The following is a 22,720-nucleotide window of genomic DNA, read 5'->3' as shown; positions in this document are numbered from 1 at the left end:
AAGAATGCCCGCCCTTCCACACTTCTGTCCTTGTTTCTCCTGACTCTTGTTCTCTTCCTATGAAGTCTGTCTGGTCTATACATTTTCTCTGGAATTTGCTAACTCAATTCCTTTTGTTACTTATAGCCAATTTTTTTTTTTTTTTTGCAGAAATACTTAAAGGATGGTGCCGTGTGCTCCAGATTGCCCCACACTCGCGGACACGCCGTGTCTGTCTGTCCCTCTCCTACTGAGGCTGTGATTAAATCGTGGATCTGGGAGGTGGCAGTCTGTCCCCCTTCTATTAAAGGGTGCCCCATCAGTGTCTCCTCTAATGGTTTCATCTGTTGCTAATCACTGCCTAAATCATTATTTCATCAGAGTTTGCAAGATGGTGATGTTTCTATTTTGTCATCCTTTCAACATTTATTAAGTAGAATTCTTCTGTAAAATTTTTTTTTTCCTTCTCAGTTAGGGGCTGTTCATTAATCCTGAAATACAGTTGTACAAGAGAGCCTGAGTTTAATTATTACCTATTCCTTGCTGTGCCAATTTTCTGAAAAAATGTTTGTGGCCTCGTTACCTCCAATGATGACCCATGACCACATTTCCTGATCACTGTGAACGCTCCCTTATCTTTGCTGTTAATGAACTTAAATGTCTACTGAATACTGAGAAGACATCAACGAAAGAGACTGAAATGGTTCCTTTCTGTCTTTGAGTGCCTTGAGTTCTCTCTTGCTGGTCTTAGTCCACTATATACCTATCGCTTAGTGCATGGCTGTAAATTGCCCTTCCTTTTCCTTTAAGAGAGTTAGGGTTCCTCTAGGTACATCATGAGCCCTGTGAGGATGAGGCAGTGTCTTACAGTTTCCTGTCTATGTATCAAGGGCAAGCTGGGCCTCCAGAAGGGTCTGGCGACTAGTTGTAGATGGAGTAGACGTGACCTTAGCCTGGTCATTCTTTCATTCTTCAATCTCAGGTCCTAGCTGTTTCCTTTGCTGTTGCTCTGGACAAGGGCAGTGATACATTCCAACACCAGCTCACCGACACCAACTGGGCGCCCTACAATTCAATTCCGTTCTGACGCTGCCTGGAGTTGGTGCAGGCCTCATGAGTTAAAGGGCAAGGTCCCACCAAGACTGCCCCCACTTCAGATGCCGGTCACAGGGGAGTCCCCAGACGACCCGTACTTCTAACTTGGCTATGGATTCAAGTTCAACAATTCACTAGAATGACTCTTAGAACCCAGGAAACTGCTATGCTTACAATCACCATTTTATTACAAAAGATACAGATAAACAGCCAGAGGAGAAGATACATAGGGGGCAAGGTCTGAAAGGGTCCTGAGCCCAGGAGCTTCTATCCCCACAGAGTCAGGATGTGCCATCTTTGTGGTACATCAGCACACTTGCCAACTAGGAAGCTCCCAAGCCTTGTTGTCCCGAGTTTTTATTGGGGTTTCATTACGAAGGCACGACTGATGAAATCATGGGCCATGCACTTGAACTCAGTCTCCAGCCCCCCTCTCCTCTTGGGAGGTTGGGGAGTGGGGCCGAAAGTACCAACCGTGTAAGCACATGCTTGGCATTTCTGGCATGGCCAACCCCTCCCCTGAAACTATCTCAGGGCCCACACCTCACTAGGTAAACTCAGGGATGGTTGGAAGGGGCTCAGTATGAATACAAAGGACACTCCTATCAGGAAATCCCAAGAGTTTTTGAAGCTATGTGCCAAGAACTGGGGACAAAGAACAGATATATTCTTAATTTTATGACAGTTGGTTTATATGGCAGTAATAAAATGTTAAGTGGGTATCTGAAGTTAAAATGCATAGACCTTCAAGCATCTTTGAAGCTAAAGCCAGAGGAGAAGGCCGTTAGATTTGTCAAGAAGATACTCATGGATGGGGGAAAAAGGTGGGCTCAGAAGGAAAAGACAACAGGCTAATATATATATATGGCAACAGTGAAAATCCCAAGCGTTTAGAGAGTTTGCAGGTCTATGCAGAGGCTGGCTCACTCCTGGCGTAGGAGACCTTCGACCGGGCAGGGGCAGACAGGATTCTGTGTACGGAGGAAAAGAGACAGGAGGTGGGCGAGGTGGAGGAGTATGAGAGTAAGATTGTAGAACTATGGGAGCCAAGGGGCAGGCAGAGGGCTTCACTTTGGGAATGCAGAGAGATTCCGCTTCTAAGACTTGAAGGAAAAAGAAGGAGCTAATTGGAATAATCCAGAATGGTGGACAGAAATATGGTGCACAGAAAGCTGGATGAAAGCAACTCTTTTTAATTAAGGTAGGTCACTCACGGAATGAGAGCTCAGCAAGGCGAGACTTTACAAAAAGAACTTGGCGGTCTTGATTTCAAGAGGGGTTGAAGAAACAAGGGAGGGAGCCGTGGGGACCGTCAATGGAAGAATGGATCTGGTTAGTCTTTTATATAGTGAACGGATTCTTTAAAAGCAGTTGCCAGAGGACCTCTAGAAGCTTCTTCTAGCATTGGTATGCCAGGATTCTATGACTTCGGAGTGAGAACATCTCCTTGACAATAGGATGCACCCCCGCTCCACAACTTCCTGGCATCTGCGCTGTCTAGAAAGAAAGAAATATATGTGTGAGAATACATATCCCAAGCAGTTACAACCGTTGGTTAAAAGAGTCAGAAAAAAAAGGAAGAACTGTATCTGAGAGGGTCACTATTACCAGGGGGACAATTTTTGGGTGCTTGCTGACAGTGTAGATCCTGGTAACTAAAGCTGACCCCAGAGTGGGGGTGGGGGTGTTCTTCTAAAGCAGTTCTCATTTGGGGGCAATTTTGCTCCCCATAGGACATGAGGCGGTCTTGAGGCAGTTTTAATTGTCACAACTGGGGGGGGGCATCTAGTGAGTAGAGACTTGAGATGCTGCTCAACAGCGCCCCACAACAAAGGATTATCTGGCCCCAAATGTCAATAGTTGCTGAGGCTGAGAACTCTGCTTTGAAAGAGCCTCGAGAAAGAACCTGGCGGAGAACAAGCAGACCTGGGGGCAGGTCTCTTGGTGGGAGGTGCAGCCGTGCACAGGTGTGGCAGGCACTCGGTTGGCTCACCAACCCTCATCCATAGTTGTCTTCACCCCCCTTTTTGGAGCCACTTTTATGTTGCGGGTAGCCATGTGAGTGTTCTGGGCAATGAAATGTAAGAGAATTTGCTGGATGAGGCTTCTCATAGGTGCCTCCCTCCTCCCTGTTCTTCTTGCCTGGACCCCGAACCCCACCTGGAGCGGCAGTAGCCACTTTCAGTGCCATAAGGACTAAAATCAATACCTAAAGAGGGTACAGCCAGAAAGAGCTGGGGATGAGTGTGTCCCCAAGGGACACTTTGTAGTGTCTAGACCTGCTGTTTTGATTGTCATACTGGGTGAGGCATCTAGTGGGGATGCTAGATGCCAGGCAGGCTGCCCAGGACAGCCCCCATTACAAAGAAGTGTCTGGCCCCAAATGCCAATAGTGCAGTGGCGGATGGAGAAAGCTCGATGGAGCTGTTGGGCGAGTCCTGGTTTGCCTGCCTTAGGATTTCTCGTAATGGGCAGAAAAAACCAATTGTGTAAGTGTACGCTCCTGAGTCGGGTTTTCTGTTATTTGTGGCTGAATGAATTCCAAGTGGAAACTACAGCAGGAGAAGCTCTTTGCTTTAAGTCTGTCGCAGGGCACACTCCGGATGACATTTCTTTTAGATTATTCTTACGGGCACTTCCCACTTTTGTACGGGGTGTGCACTGCCGTCTTGGAAGCAGAGGGAGGACATCCATTCCGTAGCTTCTTTTGCTAGAAGATGCCAACACCAACGGTTGCCTCCGCCCACATCACCAGTGGGTTCGGCTGGGTCCAAGATCACGGGCCTATGCAAGGGATTAGGAAGCATTAGAGGGTGCTTTTCAGAACAGTGGCCTCAGAATTGGGGGTCCTTTCTACTCTCAGCAATAAAACAACGTGCCCTCATATCTTAGATGTCAGCAATTCAAATGTACGATTGCAGGTCTAAGTAATTTCCTAGAATTAAATCACATTTGTCAAAAGAGTTTTGAAAGGGGCCAGCTGGGTGGCATAGTGGTTGAGTTTCACGCACTCTATTTGGGCAGCTGGGGTTCACGGATTCGGATCCCGGGTGTGGACCTACACTACTCATCAAGCCATGCTGTGGTGGCGACCCACATATAGAGTGGAGGAAAGATTGGCACAGATGTTAGCTCATGGCCAATCTCTCTCAGCAGAAAAAAAAAAAGCTTTGAAAACTGTTAATGATTATACACATGGCATAATATAAAGATCTTCTCCATGCTTTGTCATCTGAAGCATGATGTATAATTCAATCAACTGTAATGTCAAGTAGGGCACACCCCTGGTGGGTAACCCACCAGATCTCGTCCTCTCTTTCCTCTTCTCTGTTCTTTCTCAACGCTCCTGTCTTTTCCATACTTCCATTGTTTTCGTCCCTTGCTGGTGGCATGGAGCAGATACCCTAAGATTCCTTTCTATTCTTTTTTTTTTTTTTTAAGATTGGCTCTTGAGCTAACATCTGTTGCCATATTTTTCTTTCTTTTCTTCTTTTCCCCAAAGCCCCCCAGTACCTAGTTGCATATTCTAGTTGTAGGTCCCTCTGGTTGTGGTATGTGGGATGCTGCCTCAGCATGGCCTGAGGTGCGGTGCCATGTCTGTGCTCAGGATCCGAACCAGCGAAACTCTGGGCCACTGAGGCGAGCCCGCGAACTTAACCACTCAGCCACGGGCTGGCCCCTTCTTTCTATTCTTGAAGGATAAAGGTTTTGTGAGATGTGGATCTGAAAGGGCAGATGAAACCTGGTCTAACAGAAACCCTGCAGACTAAATCGATGGGGAACGATAGCGTCATTTCTCAGGGACACCTCCCAACTTCCACACCACTTAGACCTGCTAATGAGTCCACGCTTTTCCTTCCGACCTAGAAAGACAAAAGCAACTCAGGGACCCAGCACCTTGGTTCTCCCCTCTCTATTCCTCCCAGAGCATGTTTTCTCCTGCTTCCCTAGGACTCCACCCCTGGAGACTGGGTGGTTCTGTGGTTAGCGCAGTCCTCCCGCAGGGTCACATGAGGAATGATGAATCCTGACCCCGTGGGTGGAGAATCCAGGTCGCTGACACGGTGCTGCAGGAAATCAGGTTATGAGGAGGAGGGGGTAGGGTCTGGGGCACCTGGTTCTCTGCATCTGGGTCAGGAGGAAGTTCCTTATGGTCTCATCCTCGAAGCTGTAATTGACGGTCCAGAAGACGCAGAGCTGCTGATATTTTGTGACCAAATCCAGCACCGTCAGGAAACCTTCTGCCGTGTCAAACTGCGTCGCCCCGCTCCCACACTCCCAGGCATAGATGGTGAGGAGCTCCAAGGCGTACTTGGGGGGCAGGGACCCCTTTTTCTTGAGTTTCCTTTCACACTGAGGGAAGAGTGGGAAAGTCAGATGAAGCTGGGTAAGGCAGGGAGGTGCGATGGGCTCAGCCAGAACCACAGAGACTGCATGTTAAGGACCGCTGAGGCCATGGCTGGGCAACTGAGTAACAAGATGCGGTGCTGGGGGACTGGTCTGTGGGGGTCTGAGCGGGGCGGGTTTGCAGGGGCTCACTCAGCAGCTTGTGGCCAGCACACGCAGGTTTTTTAGTGTGCTTTGGCCATATATGACTTCCCAGAGTGATGACCTAGGTACCATTTTCTAAAACTCCCGTGAGACCTAATTATGGGGCCAGTTTCCCTATGTCCTTACTAATCCTCCAACACTGCTGGCTACCAAATGGCAGAGATTGCCACTTTAGATGAAGGCCTGAGGCTTGGGGAGGTGAAGTGACTTGCTCAAGGTCACACCGTAGCCCTGAACACTCTGAGTGCCCTGGGGCGGGCTGTAGAGCCATTTCTCAGATTTTCTGGGATGGAAGCCACAGAGCTCAGTCTCCATCTCAGGCTTCAGGGAGCTGGACACAGAAAGGACACATTGCAAGGAAGAGCTGATGGTGAGCTGGATGTTTGCTGCCATGAAGATCCTTGGACCACCCTGTGCACCAGACAGTTGATGGAAGCGAAGGGAGGCTAAGCAGCACAGAAAATGCAGCCTCCGGGCACGCCTGGCGCTCCGACTTGCCTTCCAAGAGAGTGTCTAATCTGTGTCTAATGGTGACAGGCACCGAGCGGCGGATAAGCCGTGCTGGCGACTTGTAGGCATATGCAGATCCCAACTTCACCTGGCCTGCGTAGGTGGGATAACTTGGATTCCTGCGGAATTCTTTGGTCAGAGCAAAGGCAAAATAAGCCACGTGTAGCAGCTCTGATGGTGGGAGGTGCTCTACGTTTGACCCATCTTAGTGGGGTTCGGGATGGGAATTCCGCACAGATACCCAGGATTAAGGCAGGCAGAGTCCCTACTTGGGGGGCAGGGACCCCTTTTTCTTGAGTTTCCTTTCACACTGCCCCCAGCGCAGGAGGCTGTGGGCGCATGGAGCGCTCGAGAGGCGCTGGTTTCATGGCCACAGAGTCCTGATGAAAACCATAACCAGAGGGCTGGAACGAGAGCTGGCATACCTGTTTGTACCAGTGCTTCACCAGGCGGATTAAACTCTTCACTTTCGTGGGCCGGGAGTCAACGAAATTGCGCTGCAGCTCTGTGAAACAGGTGGAGAACTCTCCCCCGAGGGCGTCCGAGGATTTATACAGCTGGATGAGCTCAGCGTAGACCCTGGGGCTGGGTGCAGAGCCGGGATTCAGTTGACCTGGCATGGGGGAGATAGTTACATTATGCCTTAATATGTACAGAAAGTAATAGGTTTCAAAACATTCTTGACAAATAGAATTTAATTCTGGGAAATTTCTTTCAACTCTATTAGTATATTTGAGTTCCTGATGTCTAAGATATTGGGAACATCTCCAGAGTAATGAGATATTTAAACAGTTCTATGATCTACAGGAGTACAGGTGGTACCATAAAAGTATTATCCAATATGGTAGCCACCAGCCAGTGTGGCTATTTGCATTCAAACTAATTAAAGGAAAATAAAAAAGTTTAGTTCCTCATTAGCACTAGCCACATTTCAAGTTTTCAGTGGATGTAGAACACAGATTATGGGAAATTTCCACTATCGCAGAAAGGCCCTTTGGACAATGCTGATCTGGAGTTTGCAAACTATGGCCCCCAGGCTAAATCTGGCCCACTGCTTGTTTTTGTAAATAAAGTTTTATTGGCACACAACCACGCCCATTTGTAAAGGTGATATTGATGGCTGCATTCATCTACAATGGCAGAGCTGAGTAATTGTGACAGGGACCTAATTGCCCTCCAAGCTGAAAATATTTGCTATCTTGCCTTTTACAAAAAAAGTTAGCCAGCCCCCAATCGATACTGTTATTTCCTCTCTGAGAGACACTAAGAACCATTCAGAGGGAAGGTGCCGTAGCTTCTTGATTCGGATTTGGGAAATGCCTGAAATTGCTGTGGTTTCTTTTAATACACCATTACGTGTTTGCCACCCGTGAATTGAATTTCTAAAGGAGATTTTTGCCTAAGATTGGAGGCGAACACCCAGATTTCCTGTTTTTGCCTCAGAATTCCTCCCCCAGGCTGTTGTTTACTTTCTTCCACTAATACTTGAGGAAATTTATCTAGAAATGTGCACAGAACTCCTGGATACCCCATTCTTTGATAGATACTGTGGATGATATCATGGGAGTAGAAGATGTGGATCTTGGCCATCCTTGGGATTCTTAAATGAGAATGAAAGTGTATACAGGTGTAAGGTATGAATGCCACCTGCTGGGGGCAGTGGCCCCATGACTGAGTCCCATTGCTTTCCCTCCATCCTCTTCTGCCATCCCTCCAGAATCCGCGTTCCTCCGCCAGCGGCTGAGGTCTGGGGATCTTACCTAACGCATTAAAGGCAGGCAGCACATCAAAGTCAATACTTTCGTTGAGCACTCTGGATTTCAGAGAGAAGCTCAGCACCCTGGGAGCCTTCCGCTCTGAAATCTCAAACTTCACTTCAAACTCCTTCTCCCGCTGACAGGCTTCCAGCTGTTTACGGATTTCCTTGATGATTCTCCATCTTTCCGTTTTCTGGGAGGTGTAGTTGTTAAGCGAGCTAAGGAAGACGATGATGTCGGCATCAGAGCCGCTCTTCAGAGCTGTGCCTTTGGCGGTCGACCCTCCCTAGTAGAGAAAGGCAAGTTGAGATATGGCATTTTCTAGACTGTGAGACGCTCAGCCCTGTGGGCTGGTACCAGTTGGGCTAATTCATGATGTTGCCCAGGGTAGGTTCCAAGTTAGGGTCCAGTTAGGGCTGGGTCCAGGGCAGAGTGTTTCATTCTTCAACAGATGGAGGGAAGCGTGTCAGCCCATGGCCTTCGAGCCATGGACAAGAATGGTCCAATCTGCTGAATCTCTAGCTAGGTTGTTGGCGTGAATCAGGCTCTAGTCATGGAAAGAGGAAAGAGGTCACTTTTTGGATCAGTTCACACTGAGCTCAAAATCTGCAGTGGTTTGAATGGTGGTCCCCCCAAAAGTTATGTCTATTGGAAGTGTGAGAATGTGACATTATTTGGAAAGAGGGTCTCTGTAGGTGTAATTAAGTTAGGGATCTGTGGGCCCTCCAATCACAGGCGTCCTTAGAAGAGAAGAGAAAGAGAGAAGATAACAGAGAAGGTGATGTGGAGACGGAGGCAGAGGCTGGAGTAGCTACAGGCCAAGGACACCAAGGATGGCCAGCAGCCCTGGGAAGCTATCACAAGAGTCAGAAGTGTGTGGTCAGTGACACGAGCCATGCATTATCACCCACCACTGAACATCAGTCTCCTAGCTGCCCATCTCCCCTCATCCTTTTGCCCTCCAGCTTCTGATAGATGCGTATTGTAGAGGGACAATCCCGCTTAGTTCCCGCCCAGCATTCCCTTAAGAGAAGCGCCTCTACTCACCTTGACAACCTTCTGAACTTTTGTAGGTGAATGTTGAAAGCATTTTTCTTTAAGGAATATACAGATGATGTTGACAGCTTTCTTGACTTGATCTAGGAAAACTTTGTTGGGCTGGAGAAAGTCCATGATGAACGTATCTAGAAGATGGCCTGGGGTCACGTAGAGTGGCGCTGGCTGGGGAAGATGGAAGAGCCTCACTGTGAGTGGCCCCTGTCCGTTCTGGGCCCTCTGCCCGCCTCTCCCTCCCGCGCTCCAACCCTCATGCTGGTACCCCTGTCATCTTCGGTTCTTGCACTGACTTATCCCGAGAACAGACCTGAGAGTGTAGGGTGACACCCACGGCCCGCCAGAAACAAAGCCTCTGCTAGTTGCCCCTTCTGACATCCTGGGAGAGACCTAGATTTTTCTCCCCACGGGTTTGTAATACTCCTGGCTCCAAACTGCTCTCTGATTTCCACTTCTGGTTTTGGCATTGTCTACTAACGGCCAGCACCTTTTACTCATCTGTTCCTTCCTTATTTTCCCGTTTACTGTAGCATTGTAGATTTCTGAGGATCACATGAATCCCTTTTCCAGGTTCTATCAGCCTCCATTCAACACCATGGGCCCAGGTGGATTGGTTCCCAGGGCCGCCATAACAAATTACAACTGGGGGCTTCAAACAGCGAAAATTTGTCCTCTCACGATTCCGAAGACTAGAAGTCTGACATCCAGGTATCAGCAGGGCCGTGTTCTCTCTGAAAGCTCCAGGGGAGGGTCCTTCCTGCCTCTTCCAGCTTCTGGTGGCTCCAGCAAAGGAGCTGCAGCACCCCAACCGCTGCCTCTGTCGTCACGTGGCCATCTGCTCTCGGTCTCACAGTGTCTCTCCTTGTAAGGACATGGGCCATTGGATTTTGGGCCCATGCTAAACCAGGATGACCTCATCTTAACTAATTACACCAGAAAGATCCTATTTCCAGAGAAGGTGACATTCTTGGAACCAAGTGGACATGAATTTTGGGGGACACTATTCAACCCACTCCCCAGGCCTACCCCGGGGGATGCTGTCCCCTCTAAGCGTCCAGCAGAGAGGCTGCGCTGGGTCCAGAGGGGCTGTGTGTTCAGCCTGAAGGGATGGTTCTCTGCTCTCTAATCAAAGGGGACCATGGAGGCGGGGACCTGTTCACTCTCGTGCACCTGTGGTCAATTCTGGAAAGAAACCCTATTCAGATTTCTTAGTGGGGTCTGATACCTGCAAAGAAGCGCAGCTGTCTCCTCTCCAGTAGAAAAGTTCAGATGGTGGGGTCGTCCCGTGCCCCCCGAGGTCGTGACACCCCGCTTGAGACTGTGTCTGCTCCCTGTGCTACCTGTTAATGGCCAGTCTCCCCTGCGGGTCTCAGGCTGCAAAGGCAGTCTGCTTCCTGCTTGTGGGGGGCAGAATAGCGGCCGCCCGCCCCAAATGGCCACGTCCGAACCCCCAGAACCTGTGAATCGGTTGCCTTATATGGAAAATGGGACTTTGCAGATGCGATTAAATTAAGGATCTTGAGATGAGGGGAGTATCCTGGATGATCCAGGTGGGCCCCATGTCATCAAAGACTCCTTAAAAGAGAGGCAGGATGTCAGTGTTCTAGAGAGAGAAGCAGAGGTCAGAAGGAGAGAAGATAATACCACTGGCTTTGAGGATGGAGGAAGGGGCCACGAGCCAAGGACTGCGGGCGGCCTCAAGAAGCTGGAGAAGACAGGAAGTGGATTCTCCCCTGGAGCCTTGTTTTATTAATTCTTGTTATTTTATGCTGTGAAGTCTCTAGCTTTTTTTTTTTTTTTTTTTTTTTACAGCAGTAGGAGGAAACGAATATACTGCTCTGCCTTGATGCTGTCCTTTTGCTCATGAGCACAGACAAGATGGGTGGGCTCACCTGGGGGCAGGGGAGGGATGGGCAGCTTGAAAGTTGAAGGTCGACCTTGGCTGCCCTCAGATGTTGTAAGTGAACCTTGCAGTTGCTGAGGACAGTGTCCCCTTGAAGGCAAATTCATTGGCAGTACTGCCCCCTCCGCTGGGAAGAATACTGTGGTATGTGTGAGCATGGGTGCACATGTGTGTGTTCATGTGTGTGTGCATGCCTGTGTGCACGCACCCTCCAGGGCCTGAACCTCCTTATGTAGTGGTTCCTGGGCCTGGACTGCCTCCAACAGCTGTAGTAAGAGGGATGGTCTCATAGGCCTGGAAATAGAGGTTGATGGGGTGGCAAGACAGAAGGACAAAAGCAGGTATCAAACGCCAATTAGGAGAGGCGTGAGAACTAAATGCAGTGTGTGCTTCTGGGTTGGAAAAAAGTGGTTATAAAGTACTTTCTCAGAATGATTGGCAAAATCTGAAAATGGATTATATTTGGACAATAATAGTATATTGATCTGAATCTCCGGAATTTGATCATTACACGTGGTTACCTAAGAGAATGTCCTTGTTCTCTGAGATGCCTATGAAAACACGTAAGGGTACAGAGGAGAGGTCTCTGGCAGCTGACTCTCAAATGGCTCGGTATGAACAACACTGACAGTGATGGTGATGGTAAGTGTGTACACACACACACACACGGAGGCTGTATCATAGCGACCGTGGTAACGTGTTCAACATTCGGGGAGCCGGAGGAAGGGCGCACAGGAGCTCAATGAATCATTCTTGCAAACTTTTCTATACATTTGAAAGCTTTTCAGAATAAAATGTTAGGGGGCAATAGTTTTTTAAAAAAAGCTATCTTAGGAAGCCAGCAAAATTGGGGTCAGGGAGCCAACACCAGGAGGCCAGCGAGAGGAGGGGCGGGGGGCGGGGCACAGGATACCGGCTCAGAGCATCACATTCCTTCTGGATCCAACTAGGGCTTCTCTCCGTGCACAGGTTCCTTCACTTCCAGGGCCCCATGAATTGGGTAAGCTCATTGACGCCTACGTTTGCATCCCAGATTTTTGCTTAATTGGCCTGCAAATTTCTGTGCAAATAGAATCTTGAGCTCTGCCCCCCATAATCGGGATATAAATTAGTCCTGTGTCTGTGAAATGTGGAATTTGGTTGACCCATCTGGCCTCACATGATACATTGGTCCCCACACTTCCACTCGGAGACCCCCAGGAAAGCTGAAGGATTCAGCGGTCAGACCTGAGAATGTGCTGGCCGGACTGCCCTCCTCGGATGAGCCCTGAGGGCACAGCGGGTTCCGTGTTGACTTGGGGGATGGGGCAGGGAGGGCAGGTGCACCTGTTTGCCCCTTGAGCAGTTCCCCTGTTTCCAGCCCCACTTCTGCCCCTTGCCCTACGCCTGCCTGGACGGAGCTCAGAGCCTGTCCCGGCATCAGCAGGCAGGACTGCCACCCACTTCCCTGGGGCTCCGCTTCATGTCACCACCTTCTCATCGGCTTTCTGTCTTACAGAAATTAATTGAAATCTCTTGTCTTCAGATGTCCCCTTTTCTCTTGGTTCCATCTTGCATGCACTTCACTATCATTTTCATAGACGGGAGGCCCCAAATGGTGTGTTACGGATTGAATTGCGTCCCTTTAAAAACTATGTTGAAGTCTCCACCTCCAGGATCTGTGAATGTGACCTTATTTGGAAATAGGGTCTTTGCAAGATGTAATCAAGATGAGGTCATTAGGGTGGGCCCTAATCCAAGAGAAGGGGGTCCTTCTAAGAAGAAGAGAGAGACGGACAGGCACAGAGGAAAGCCCTTCTGAAGACACACAGGGGGAAGGCCCTGTGACGATGGAGGCAGAGGCTGGAGCGATGCTGCCACAAGCCAAGGATTGCTGGCAACTACGAGAAGCTGGAAAAGGCATGGAAGGACCCCCTGCTAGAGCCTTCAAGGGGAGCGCATCCTGCTAACACCTTGATCTTGGCCTTCCAGCCCCCAGAACTGCGAGAGAACAAATTTCTGTTGCTTTAAGCCCCCGGCACATGGTACTTTGTCACAGCGGCCCTAGGAAACACACGGTGGGTTGGGTAGGACTGCAGTTGGTGTCCGGGGGGCCCTCCCTGCAGCAGGACGCAGGCTGTAACTGGAAAGCCCTCTCACCAGAACGTTCCAGGTTGGCCCACGCGACTCTCTCAGGCCGGGAGACGACAACCAGCTTTCAGCCGCTACTTTCAGCACTTGCCAGCACATCTTATCTCTGCTCACGTTATTGGTTGGGTCAGTTGGATCCAATATTACTGGCCTATGGATTTCATTAGATTAAAAATAAAAATCAGTTGGGCGGCTTGTGGAAGAAGAAATCCGTTTTGGGGAAAGAGGCCTAGACTGGACATCTGGTCACCTGGATTCTAACTCCTCTGGTTCCTCTCCATTGCTGGGGTGCTTTGTCTAAGATTCCTACCCCATCTGGTCCTGCTGGCTCTCTGCTTTACGGAGATGTTCCATTAACAACATAATAAAGTGGTCTCCCCTTCCTGCCAACCTTCTTCTCTCTTAGCCTCTCCCTTCCTTCTCCAGGGGGAGCACCTTCCTCGTGTTGGTTTTGGGGACAAAATGTGACAACAGTTTGGCATGTGAGTAGCATTGGTCAGGCTTCCCTCTTTCAGACAGGCCTCTCTTGGCCTCCTTCCCCACTGCTGCTGGCATACTGTGGGAGCATCCGTGGCAGGGGGGGATGGGGAGGGGTCCTCATTCTAAGCGGGTCCAGCCCGGCATGCAGACGAAGAGGTAAAGGGAGGGGGCCGTGGGAGGGTTTGTACCTGGACGATCGGAGCTGGCTCAGCAGCATGTTCCGGACAGTGTCATCCTCAAAGTTGTAGTTGACCGTCCAATAGATGCACAGCTTCTCCTGCTGCCTGATCAGCTCCAGAACAGTCCTGATGCCTTGAGCTGTATCGAAGTCTTCTTCTCCGCACCCCTGTTCCCAGGCGTAGATGGTAAGCAGCTCCAAAGCGTACAGGGGAAGCAGGGACGGTTCCCCCTCCTTTTTCACATACTGTGGGAGAAGAAAAGGGCCGTGGCTAATTTGGGGACCCCGTTCCTCCCACGCCAGGGGTCTGAAATCGGGAAACCAGAATCTATAAAAAGTTGCTGGCCTCCACCAGCGACTAAAATGACACCACGCCTAAAATTCGATGGACTGACGATATCAAGTGTTGACAAGGATGGGGAGCACCTGGAACGGCCTTGCATCACTAATGGGAGTGTAATTGGGTACAGACATTTGGGAACACTGTTTGGCAGTATTTACTCAAGTTAAAAAAATATATATATTCATTATGTACACACATATACATACATATGTATGCCATGTGTCTATGGATACAGGTATACCTACAAATTCGTATACCTTATAACCCTGCAATTCCCCTCCTGCATATTTACCCATGAGAAATGAGGGCTTAAATTCACAAAAAGACGTATAGGGGAATATGCATAGTAACCAATTCATTATAGCCCCCATTTGCAGATGACCCAAATACCCATCAGCTGTAGAGTGGATAAATGTGTGGGATATACATACAACGGAATACTAGAAAACAAGGAAAAACTGCAACCACATGGACGAACCTCTCACACATCTGTTGAACAGAAGGTGGCAGACACAAAGTACGTTCGGCAGGATTCCGTCGATATCCAGTTTAAAAACAAGCAGAATTAATTGGTGGTGGCAGATGTTGGCACAGTGGTTCGTTTGGGGGAAGCGTTGGCTGGGGGTGGGGTGGGTGGGGGCAGAGGCAGCCTGCTGGGGTGCAGGAATTGTGCCCTCTTTTGACCTGGGTGTTGTTTAAGAAGATATAAAAATGCTTTGAACTGTATCCTTAAGATTGTTGTACTTTGCTGGATGTAAATATCTCCATAAAAAGGAATGGGTGTCAGCCACAGATGTGCAGTTTGCAAATTACCTTCTCATACCAATGCTTTACCAAGAGGATCAAATCCTTCAGTTTTCTCGGACGGTTGTTGAAAAACTTCTGCTGGAGCTCTGTGAAGCAGACTGAGAACTCGCCGGGGCTGGCTTTTGTCATATCCAATGATCTTTTGAGTTCTCGGTAGGTCCAGGAGCTGGGATGCTCTCTCAAGCCTGGTGGGAAAGAGAAACACGGGACTTTTGGTGTTCGCATAACCTGGCCTCAGTGAGCCAATGATGAAGGTCGGTTGTGGTTTGACGGCCCATGCCAACAGCTTAACCTGTACGAGGACCGGGGTGCTTACAGAAAAGGTGAGGGGTGGCTTGCCCTGCCAGATAATAAAATGTAGTCTAAAATGGCCATCATGAAAATGATATGGTGCTGGCTTGAGACCAGATCAGCAGAACCCAACGGAGGGACAAGAAACACAATTATAAATGAAAAAGGGGGCATTCCAAATTAGTAGGACGGGATGGTATCTTTAAAAATGGTGTTGGGGGATCTTGTCAAGATGGCGCCATGAGCAGACATTGAACTCGCCTCCTCCCACGAACACAACCAGGTTACAACAATTTTTGGAAGAATTACCCTGGATTGAAAACTGAAAACTGGATAAAAAGAACCTCCATGACAAGGGACAGTCCTGACAAAGGCAGAAGAGGCAGTAAATCCGGCCGGAGAGGAAAAAAGCCACCTTTGGGAGCAGTGGAGCTTCTCAGCTGGCCAGGCGGGAGCCATCCTAAGGTACGCAGCCCTCCCTGGAGGAGTGAGGTCCGGAGCGGGGGCGATACTGCTATAACCATCCTTCAGACTCAGCCCAACTGAGACGGGGGTCTTACTGTCTGGCCTTGCTGGCTATTAACTGCAGCGAGGACATCCCCAGAAAAGCTATTGGCTGAAAGCCAAAAAGACCCGGGTCTTAAAGGGCCCATGTGCAAACTCACTCATTGCAGCAACCTAAAATCACCAGAGAGAAGGCTGACTGTCCTTTGGTGAAACAAGACTCACCTGGTGTGCTCTGGGGGCATCTTGGTGAGAGGAGGATCCTCTCTGGAGACTGAGACATTGGTGGGGGCCAAACAAGAGAAGCCCAAAGAGGCCCACACCAAGACATATTATAATCAAAATGTCTAAAATTAAAGACAAAGAGAGAATCCTAAAAGCAGCAAGAGAAAGGCCACAAGTGACATATAAAGGGAAGCCCATCAGGCTATCAGTGGACTTCTCAGTCGAGACCCTACAGGTGAGAAGAGAATGGGACAACATATTTAAAGTGCTAAAAGGAAAAAACCTACAACCAAGAATACTCTATCCATCAAGGCTGTCATTCAGAGTGGAAGGAGAGATAAAGAGCCTCCCAGATAAGCAAAATTTAAAGGAGTTTATCACCAAGGAACCAGTTCTGCAAGAAATGCTGAAGGGACTTATTTAAGTGGGAAAGCAATGACCACAAATAGAGATTAAAAAAATTATCAAAAAAACCCAAAACAACAACAACAACAAAAACAGGCAATAAAATCACTTTTAAGGTAAAAATATAGTAAAGGCAGCAGATCAACTACCTGTGAAGATAATATGAAGGTTAAAAGACAAACGTACTAAAATCACCTATTTCAATGATAAGAGGGTAATGGATAGACACACACTAAACAAAAGACTATATATGGTGTGAAAAACATATAATGTGGGAGGAGGGGAGTGAAAAAGTAGAGCTTTTAGAAAGAGGTCAAGCTAAAGAGTCTATCTACTCAATATAGACTGTTATGTGCATAGTATATTAAATAGCATCCTCATGGTAACCACAAACCAGAAACCTATAACAAGCAGGAAAAAAGTAAGACAAAAGAAATCAAACATATTACTAAAGATAGCCATCAAACCACAAGGGAAGAGAGCAAGAGAAAAAGAAAGGAACTGAGAAGAACTACTAAAACACCCCAAAAAAGAAAAAGTGGCAAAATGGCAATAAATACGTATTTATCAATAGTTACTTTAAATGTCAGTGGACTAAATGCTCCAATCAAATGCCATAGGGTGGCCAACTGGATAAAAAAACAAGACCCATGTATATGCTGCAAACAAGAGACAGACTTCAGACCTACAGACACTCACAAACTGAAGGTGAAAGGATGGAAAAAGATATTCCATGCAAATGGCAAAGAAAAGAAAGCGGGGGTAGCAATACTTATATCAGACAAAATAGACTTTAAATCAAAAACTGTAATAAGAGACAAAGACGGGCACTACATAATGATAAAGGGAACAATCCAACAAGAAAATATAACACTTGTAAATATCTACGCACCCAGCATAGGAGCACCTAAATATATAAAGCAATTATTAACAGACATCAGAGGAGAAATAGACAGTAACACAATAATAGTAGGGGACTTTCACACTCCGCTTACACCAATGGATAGATCATCCAAACAGAAGATCAATAAGGAAACACTCGCCTTAAAGGACACATTAGACCAGATGGACTTAGTAGATATATACAGAACATTCCATCTAAAAACCACAGAATACACATTCTTTTCAAATGCACATGGAACATTCTCCAGGATTGATCACATGTTAGGCCACAAAACAAGTCTCAATAAATTTAAGAAGATCGAAATAATACCATGCATCTTTTCTGACCACAAAGGTATGAAACTGGAAATCAACTACAGAAAGAAAACCAGAAAAGCCACAAAAATGTGGAGATTGAACAAAATGCTACTGAACAATGATTGGGTCAATGAAGAAATCAAAGAAGAAATCAAAAAATTCCTGGAGACAAATGAAAATGAAAACATGACATGCCAAAATCTGTGGGATACAGCAAAAGCGGTTCTATGAGGGAAGTTTATAGCAATTCAGGCCTACCTCAACAAAGAAGAAAAATCCCAAATAGACAATCTAAAAGCGCATCTAAAGGTACTGGAAAAAGAACAACAAACAAAGCCCAAAACCAGCAGAAGGAAGGAAATAATAAAAATCAGAGCATAAGTAAATGAAATAGAGACTAAAAAACAATAGAAAAAATTAATGAAACCAAGAGCTGGTTCTTCGAAAAGATAAACAAAATTGACAAACCCTTAGCTAGACTCACCAAGAAAAAAAGAGAGAAGGCTCAAATAAATAAAATCAGAAATGAAAGAGGAGAGACTACAACGGACACCTCAGAAATACAAAAGATAATAAGAGAATACTATGAAAAGCTATACGCCAACAAATTGGATAATCTAGAAGAAATAGATAAATTCTTAGAAACATACAACCTTCCAAAACTCGACCAAGAAGATGTAGAAAATTTGAATAGACTGATCAACAGTAAGGAGATTGAAACAGCCATCAAAAACCTCCCAAAAAATAAAAGTCCAGGACCAGATGGCTTCCCTGGTGAATTCTACCAAGCATTCAAAGAAGACAATACCTATCCTTCTCAAACTCTTCCAAAAAATTGACGAGGAGGGGAGGCTTCCTAACTCCTTCTACGAAGCCAACATTATCCTGATACCAAAACCAGACAAGGACAACACAAAAAAAGAAAATTACAGGCTAACATCACTGATGAACATCGATGCAAAAATCCTCAACAAAATACTAGCAAATCGAATACAACAATACGTTAAAAAGATCATACATCATGATCAAGTGGGTTTCATTCCGGGGATGCAGGGATGGTTCAACACCCACAAATCTATCAATGTGATACACCACATTAACAAAATGAAGAATAAAAATCACATGATCATCTCAATAGATGCAGAGAAAGCATTTGACAAGATATAGCATCCATTTATGATAAAAACTCTAAATAAAATGGCTATAGAAGGAAAACACCTCAACATAATAAAGGCCATATATGACAAACCCACAGCAAATATCATTCTCAACGGAGAAAAACTGAAAGCTGTCACAGGTGTCCTGTTCCTAAGAACAGGAACCAGACAAGGATGCCCACTGTCACCACTCTTATTTAACATAGTATTGGAAGCCCTAGCCAGAGCAATCAGGCAAGAAAAAGAAATAAAAGGGATCCACATTGGAAAAGAAGTGAAACCATCACTCTTTGCAGACGACATGATTTTATATCTAGAAAACCCTAAAGAGTCCACTAAAAAACTTTTAGAAATAATAAAGGAATACAGTCAAGTTGCGGGATACAAAATCAACATACAAAAATCGGTGGCTTTTCTATACACTAACAATGAAGTAGCAGAAAGAGAAATTAAGAATACAATCCCATTTACAATTGCAACAAAAAGAATAAAATACCTAGGAATAAACTTAACCAAAGAGGTGAAAGATCTTTACACCGAAAACTATAAAATATTGTTGAAAGAAATCGAAGAAGACACAAAGAAATGGAAAGATATTCCATGCTCTTGGATTGGAAGAATGAACACAGTTAAAATGTTCACACTTCCTAAAGCAATCCACAGAGTCAATGCAATCCCTATCAAAGTTCCAACAACATTTTTCATGGAAATAGAACAAAGAATCCTAAAATTTAGATGGAACAACAGAAGACCCCGAATAGCCAAGGAATCCTGAGAAAAAAGAACAAAGCTGGAGGTATCACACTCCCTGATTTCAAAATAGACTACAGAGCCATAGTAACCAAAACAGCATGGTACTGGCACAAAGACAGACACACAGATGAATGGAACAAAATTGAGAGCCCAGAAGTAAACCCACACGTTTATGGACAGCCGATATTCGACAAGGGAGCCAAGAGCATACGATGGAGAAAGGAGAGTCTCCTCAATAAATGGTGTTGGGAAAACTGGACAGCCACATGCAAAAGGATGAAAGTAGACCATTCCCTTACACCATGCACAAAAATCAACTCAAAGTGGATTAAAGATTTGAATGTAAGACCTAAACCATGAGACTTCTAGAAGAAAACATAGGCAGTACGCTCTATGACATTGGTCTTAGCAGCATATTTTCAAGTCCCATGTCTGACCGGGCAAGAGAAACAAAAGAAAAAATGAACAAATGGGACTACGTCAAACTAAAAATCTTCTGCACAGCAAAGGAAACCATCAACAAAACGAAAAGACAACCTAACAATTGGGAGAAGATATTTGCAAACCATATATCAGATAAGGGGTTAATATCCAAAATATACAAAGAGCTCATACAGCTCAACAACAAAAAAAACCCAACAACCCAATTAAAAAATGGGCAAAAGATCTGAACAGAGATTTCTCTAAAGAAGATATACAGATGGCCAAGAGACATATGAAAAGATGCTCAACATCATTAGCTGTCAGGGAAATGCAAATCAAAAGTACAATGAGGTATCACCTCACTCCGGTCAGAATGGCTGTAATTAACAAGACAGGAAACAACAAATATTGGAGAGAGTGTGGAGAGAAGGGAACATTTGTTCACTGCTGGTGGCAGTGCAAACTGGTGCAGCCACTATGGAAAGCAGTATGGAGTATCCTCAGAAAATTAAGGATAGATCTACCATATGATCCAGCTATTCCACTGCTGGGTATTTATCCAAAGAACTTGAAAACACAAAGGCATAAAGATACTTGCACCCCTATGTTCATTGCAGCATTATACACAATAGCCAAGACGTGGAAGCAACCTAGGTGCCCATCAAGGGACGAATGGATAAAGAAGATGTGGTATTTATACACGATGGACTACTACTCAGCCATAAGAAATGATGAAATCCGGCCATTTGTGACAACATGGATGGACCTTGAGGGTATTATGCTGAGTGAAATAAGTCAGAGGGAGAAAGTCAAATACCATATGATCTCAATCACAAGTAGAAGATAAAAACGACAAAAAAAAACCCCACATAGCTTTGGAGATTGGACTGGTGGTTACCGTTGGGGAAGGGGGAAGGGGGGAGGGGGGAGGGCAAAAGGGGTGATTAAGCTCACATGTGAAGGAATGGACTATAATTAGCGTTTGGGTGGTGAACATGATGTAATGTACACAGAATTTGAAAGATGATGTACATCCAAAAAAATAAATAAATAAATAAAATTTAATGGAGCCTTAATAATTAAAATAACTATGGATCAGAAAAAAAAATGGTGTTACCCAAGTTGGTACACACCCGGAGGAAAATAAAGTTCACGTCTCACATACAGTGTATTCTGCCATTGAGCCCATCCTGTGAAGGCTGTGTTTCAGAGACAAGGGTTCAGGCTCTCTGAGGAGGCAGGCCAGGTGGAGGCAGGGCCCTGGAGGCTGGCAATGGAGGCCAGTGGGCAGGCGCAGTCCCTGCAGAGCTGGACCCTGGGAGATGGGGTGATGCACGACAGTGCTTCCCAAACTGGGGTTCCTATTGGGACCCTGGAACAGAGGCCCAGGAGCCTCCCATGCCGATGAGCCTGGGCCTCTGAGTTCCAGATCCACTCTGCGGGAGAGCTGATCCCCAAGCAGAGAGACCTCGGGCCTCCGTATTTTCACTAGGTTCCTCAGTGATTCTGATACCCACTGAAGTTTGAGAACCACTGGTGTGGGGTGAGGAAGCCAATGCAATGGGAGAGATGTCAATAGGCCACAGGAGTTCATCAAAGGGTTTCCATTCTTGCTAGCCGAGCTCCACTGTTTACAAACACCCTTAGATAAACAACAGGAGATGGTAGCCAGCTTGTTCTTTTTGTTTACTGACTTCCTATCATCAGCCAGTCTCAGTTCTGGGCACTGGGCATGCAGGGATGTTGAAGGAAAGAGCATGCCATCCTTCTCAATACTGGCAGTAAGGTAGCTATCGTTCGTTGAGCGCTTCTTCCACATCAGGCACAGTGCAAGCGCTTCAGATACAGTGAAATACAGAAGCCACACACACTCTTAGGTGGTTATTGCGATGAACTGCTCATTTACAGGTGAGGAAACTGGCACACCAGGCAGTCAGGTAAATAGAAATCCCACTTTGGGTCAAAGACCCGGGGAGAGAGCAGTGGTGGCACACAGCAGTGGAGAGAGAGGTAGAGTTGGAGGAAGCCTGCCTGGAGCTGGTGTGGAGAGCGGGCCAGACTACGACCACCTGGTGGCAGCTTCTGGATACTCCGTGTGAGGAAGAGCTTATTTCTCCTGTCACTCCATCCTTGCATGAGGGTGAGCCCAGCAGAGGGTGCTCTGGCCTGGTCTCCAAATGCCATGCTCTGAACAAGATGAGAGAACATAGGATTTCCTACGAATTTTGAGTCACACTTTGTCTCTTCACCTGACTCCCGCTGTTGTTTGAGGCAGGCATGTACACTCAACCCTTCTCATCTTAAAGGTCCTGCAATCTAGCTGCTTCTAGCTTGATCTTACAGTTGGCAAAAGTGGGTGACTAGTGGGACCAAGGGAAGGGCTCAGGGCTGCCTGGTTTCCAAGCTGGTGCATTCTTCTCTGAACTGGGTCACTTTTCTGTGAATGTGAGTCATTAAGGTGTGTCTGTGTCACCATCTTAAAGGCACCCCTGGCCTGGGGCTTAGAAGACCTCTGCTTTTATTCTAACTCTGTCAGTAACTGGCTATGTGGCCCTGGGAATAGTCCTTTCCTTCAGTTTCCCCATTTGTTTAATGAGGGATGGAATTTCATCCCTAGCATTTAAGTTTGCGATTGTATATGTACCCGTGCTTGAGACTAAGCTGTGACTATCCCAAGTCTTATCCATCCACCCATACAATCAACCATCCATCCAGTGATCTGTCTGGATCCATCCATCCATCCATCCATCCATTCATCATCCACCCATCCATCCATCATCCATCCATCCATCCATCCATCCATCATCCATCCATCCATCCATCCATCATCCATTCATCCATCCATCCATCCAACTATCCATCCAATCAACCATCCATCCAGTGATCCATCTGTTCATCCATCCATCCATCATCCATCCATCCAATCATCCATCCATCCATCATCCATTCATCCATCCATCCATCATCCACCCATCC

The 22,720-nt window shown here is 46.6% G+C and overlaps 1 protein-coding gene across 1 annotated transcript in view; it reads right to left on the bottom strand.

Annotated features, from left to right (window-relative positions):
• Positions 1-1,239: 1,239 nt before the first annotated feature.
• The window catches only part of OAS3 (2'-5'-oligoadenylate synthetase 3), a 51,853-nt gene continuing 30,372 nt past the window's right edge, over positions 1,240-22,720 (bottom strand). Inside the window, exons 20-28 of the mRNA XM_046641023.1 lie at positions 14,793-14,971; positions 13,647-13,882; positions 12,988-13,129; positions 8,940-9,113; positions 7,896-8,178; positions 6,561-6,748; positions 5,189-5,427; positions 3,705-3,858; positions 1,240-2,571 (exon numbers count right to left, since the gene is read on the bottom strand). Of these exons, the coding sequence (XP_046496979.1) occupies positions 2,473-2,571; positions 3,705-3,858; positions 5,189-5,427; positions 6,561-6,748; positions 7,896-8,178; positions 8,940-9,113; positions 12,988-13,129; positions 13,647-13,882; positions 14,793-14,971 (1,694 nt within the window). The 3' untranslated portion in view covers positions 1,240-2,472. The remainder of the gene's footprint in view (positions 2,572-3,704; positions 3,859-5,188; positions 5,428-6,560; positions 6,749-7,895; positions 8,179-8,939; positions 9,114-12,987; positions 13,130-13,646; positions 13,883-14,792; positions 14,972-22,720) is intronic.

Source organism: Equus quagga, chromosome 15 (assembly GCF_021613505.1).
Source record: "Equus quagga isolate Etosha38 chromosome 15, UCLA_HA_Equagga_1.0, whole genome shotgun sequence".
Classification (NCBI taxonomy): Eukaryota; Metazoa; Chordata; class Mammalia; order Perissodactyla; family Equidae; genus Equus; species Equus quagga.
This window is presented reverse-complemented; position numbering and strand designations above follow the sequence as displayed.